The sequence below is a fragment of the Entamoeba invadens genome (assembly GCF_000330505.1).
Source record: "Entamoeba invadens IP1 unplaced genomic scaffold scaff_1105074726371, whole genome shotgun sequence".
Lineage (NCBI taxonomy): Eukaryota > Evosea > Mastigamoebida > Endamoebidae > Entamoeba > Entamoeba invadens.
In genome coordinates, this window is record NW_004443643.1 from 13,754 (window position 1) to 18,533 (window position 4,780).

General features: G+C 23.3%; 1 protein-coding gene across 1 annotated transcript; it reads right to left on the reverse strand.

Moving 5' to 3' along the window:
* On the reverse strand, positions 1-1,530 carry EIN_263190 (hypothetical protein; the record flags this gene model as incomplete). Its single annotated transcript, XM_004259678.1, has 1 exon — positions 1-1,530. A coding segment is annotated over one exon (1,530 nt), but the record flags the coding sequence as incomplete, so codon positions are not given.
* Positions 1,531-4,780: the final 3,250 nt, after the last annotated feature.

Genomic DNA, 4,780 nt, shown 5'->3' on the forward strand with positions numbered 1-4,780 from the left:
TCCAGTCGTTGTAATTCCATTTCCACAGTTTTCACATGTAATTTTCGAGTTTGTTTCACACAAATTTTTGTTGTCAAAAGGTTTACATGTTTTGTTCCTTAAATAAAAATCGGTTGGACATTTCAGGCATTCATTTTCTCCATTCTGAAGTTCACAATTTCCGTTGTTATTTACACAAATATTTCCAATATAATTTGTTTTGCTTTGACATTCGACACAACTTCCTTCTTTGAGTTCAAAAGGCGGATAACACACCTTACATTCCGCTTCATAATTTCCATATTTTTGACACAATTTACAATTAGATTTATTCTTGTAACATTCGTCACAAGTGCTCGAAGTGTTTTGGTATAGGTGGTTAGGACATTCACATTGATAATCATTGACTACAAATCTGTCTACACAAGAAATACACTGATACTTTTCAGTTTGACTGCATGTTTTACAATTTGGCATTTTACTACATGGAGAGCATCGTTTTTCTTCTGGAAAATATCCAATTTTGCATTTTTGGCATCCACTAACAACATCACACATGTTTATTTCACAATTATCATCACATTCAACGCATTGATTGTTGTTGAAATACCTTCCATTCTCACATGTTAAACACCCATTTACTTGGTTGTTTAAACACGTCAGACATTCTTCATGACATTTAAAACAAGTCATATTATTTTTATAATAACCATTCATGCATTCAGTACAACCCTGGATGGTATCACACTTGTTTGTTGTACAATAAGAACTGCACATTAAACATTTATTATTTTGAATATATGATCCTTGTTTGCAAGATAGACAGTTTGTACTTTGTAAAGAACATGTCTTGCAATTTGAATCACATGGCGTACACCCATTGTTTTCTTGATAATAACCATTCCAACATTGTCTACATCCGGTTTGAGTTTCACAATTATAGCAATATTGGCATGACAAGCACTTTCCATTATACAGATATTTTCCTGTATTACAATCTGTACACATTTCTTTAGAACTGCATGTTTTGCAATTACTGCTACAATAATCGCACTCAAATTCATTGTTTAAATATAATCCATCATAACAAGAAGAACATACTGATGGATTCGAATTGCATTGTTTACATATAGCGTTTTTACATGGAACACATTCTGGTAAAATACGATTGGCTAAATAATAATTATCATTACAAATATAACAAAAATTGGGATTATTTTGTGAACAAATGTTACAATTTGCTATATTACATGTATCTCTTTTAATTTCAGTCTTCTTGTTGACTAAATAATCTTCAAGCCTAAACTCTTTTTGCTTATTTGTAAACTTCATTTTTAATTCGGTTCCATCTGGCAAGTTTACATTATGTTCTGTGTTTATACCACATCCTATTGTTGTATACATATCATATTCACTTATTGATATTAAAAACCCTTCTACACTCCACCCATACGAAGTTGGACATTCAACATTAGTATAAACACAAACAATTGTGTTTTCTATTTTACACCATTTTAGGCTGTCAGACAATACAAACAACAAGATAAACATCATACTGAATATATCTCAAGTTTTTTAAATCAAACATTTCATTTGTAAAACATCAAACTACAATGCTTTTGTTGATATTAAGAATAACTATTAATAATAATTATATTAAAAATAAATAATTATTTGTTTTCAAATAATTAAAAACATTACAATTATAATTTCAAAACCTAAACATGTTTAATTTATTAAAAAAAACTTTTATTTGTGTTATGCCAACATAATAAAAAAATATATCTTGACTTTTCTATTTACCAGATTTTATTATTATATTTGTAAAAAAATAATTACTTGAAATGTAACAAATATTACATTGTAAAATTATAAAACAAATTCTTCAAAAATAAAGTATTAATTCCCATTACTATAGCCTTTTTTTAAATTAACATTTTGATGATAAAATTTTAATGATTACTACAAATATTACAATCATAACTTTTTCAATTTTTTTTGAAAAACAATAAAAAATGGTAAACAATATAATAATTTGTCTATAATAGAGAGGTTATTATTACAATTATTGACTGTAAATTAAATACATTTTACATCTAAAATTTTATAAATTAACGAGAATTAAAATTATTTTTTTAAAAAACATGTATTAAAATAATAATAAAAATACAAGAGAGTCTAACAACGTTTTTATCGAAATTGATTTTTTTGAATTAAAAACAATTTAAAATTTAATAAAATAACATTGTTTAATTCCTAAATGAACGGGATACTTATTCATGTTTTTTGACAAAAAAATAACAAAGTAAAATAAGCGTTTTTGCAAATGTAATTTATCAACAAAAAGTTGTTGTATAATAAAATATAACACACTTCAACATTTACCCTGTTTTTTTTCAGTGTTAATGGTTCCCAAAACTGCATTTAAAAAAAATAACACATATTTTAACATTGCCAAAAGTCAGAAACTAAACAGATAAGCTTGAAAAACCATGATTTTATTTTTTTTCAAAATTTTTTTTATTTATCAAAAATAGTACAATTAAATAATAATAATTTAAGTAATTACTTATTAAAACAATTATAATTTAGTTATTAATTTAAAATTGTGTTTTGTTTGACTTATGACAGTTTGCCAACTTTTCACAAATCTTAATATTTGGTGAATAACGAAAAATATAAAATTTCGGTGAATTAGAATGGTAGTGAAAAAATTATAATTTTTAATTAACTTGAATTAGATATATTATATCCCTTAACTGTTGAAAAATAAATATTCTAATAAATATTTAATAAAATAATTATTTAATATTTTATATTATTTTCAATTGTGATAACTTTATGGGAATAAAAAATAATTTGCCTAAAATTATCTTTACCGAATTTGTTGAATGCCGAAACAAAAAATGAACAATTTACAAAGATAAAAATCAAAAACATAGACGCACTTAATTTGAATAATTGTGATTGAAATATGTAGAACACACTTTTTGAATATGCTTATTTAGGTATTTTATGATTTATGTAATAAGTTATATTGTTTTTGAATTGATCAATAAATTATTGTTCAACTTTGATTTGTCATTTCGCACATCATGTCAACATTTTGTTGTTGTTAATCATAAATTTAAGACCGTTATTTTATTTAATGTGGTCAAAAATTGACAACAACTTGTTTTAACCTTTAACATTGTTTCAATAAACCATTTTATTTAACGTTTTTTTAACAACAATCAATTAATGTTTAACCTTCAAACATTAAAACTATTTTTTATATCTCATGTTCACATTTTTGCGAGCATAAAGTAAAAACCTGAAATTGTTGCAAAATGTGAAATTATACTAATGTTTGTGTTATAATTTAAAGCCGGGTTTTATGTTTTCAATTCTACAATGTAAAAACACCTTTTGTTTGAACACTTTTTTGAAAATGTAGTTGTTAATAGTTGACCTTTTATGCTAACCGTTGTTAGAAAATTAGAATTAATAATCAAATGATGATGTCTTTATCTAACTTTCTATCGATATTTTAATCTTATAAAACATCTTAAAATATGTGTTGTTAGTAAATATTAATACAACAGTTATTAAATTGATTGTATATAATATCTCGTTTATTTATTATCAACAAATAGTTGTTTAAACATAATTGAGTTTATTTATGTAGTTACATCTATAAAGTGATCACAATAGTTCAAAATTGTTTTTTATTGTAGTTTAAACAAAATGGTGGTAATTTTTCAAATGTAACAATCAACAACCAAAAATATATTGTCATACACAACTAATAATCTACTGTAAAATATATTCAACAATTTTATTTAGTTTCAACACTTTATATTATACTTAAATTTTTTTATTTGAAGTTTTTATTGTGTTGACTAATTTGTTGTGTGAATAATTATAAACGTTGTTATTTATTTGTTGAGTTAACCATTATTTAACACAATATGATTACAAAAAAATATTTCCAATTTTATTTTAAATTGAAACAAAATTTATGTAATAATAAAAGGTGTTTTTGTAAACAGTTTTTCAAATTGTTAGTGGTGTTATTAAATACATTATAATTGATTGTCACAATTTTATTATGGATTTTAGCATTTGTCATGTTACTTTAATTCAAAAGTACAATTACTGTTTTCGATGACAATTTTACAATTTCAATTAAACTTTCATAATCGACAATGATTGTACATTAACAAATCAATTAATCAAAAAAATCAATTTAACAATCTTTGTTATACTATAATCATCTATGGATAATGTTTTTCTTTGTTCTTTAATTACAATCAAAGCAAAACATGTATATTTATTATATTAATGTCGTTTTTTGTCAAGTAATTTGTATTTGTAATCACTTGTCAGTTTTTTGTTTAAAACTTTTTATATTGTTTTGTTAATTGTGTTGATTGTTTTCCATTTTATAAAATAATCTAACAGTGTATTGACTAAAAAATATGATTGAAATATTTTGTGTTGATCTTTAAAAGGTGGAAATAGTGTCAATTTAAAACAATTGTTAAGACGTATATTTTACGTTTTATGTTGTTGTGTGTAAACTCAATTGAAAATAAAATCAATTTTATTTTGATTTGTGAAACACGTTTATAAAAAACACAACAAGTCGAAAATAGCTTTTGATTACCTTTCATTTTTATCAAAAAAATAAATTATGCATAGTTTGTTTTTTAATAGCTAAATAACTATTAAATTATGGCATTTTTCTAATATTTTTTTATAAATTTTTATAGTTGTTTTTTTAATTCAAAATTAATCTAAATTATAATTAAATTTTCGG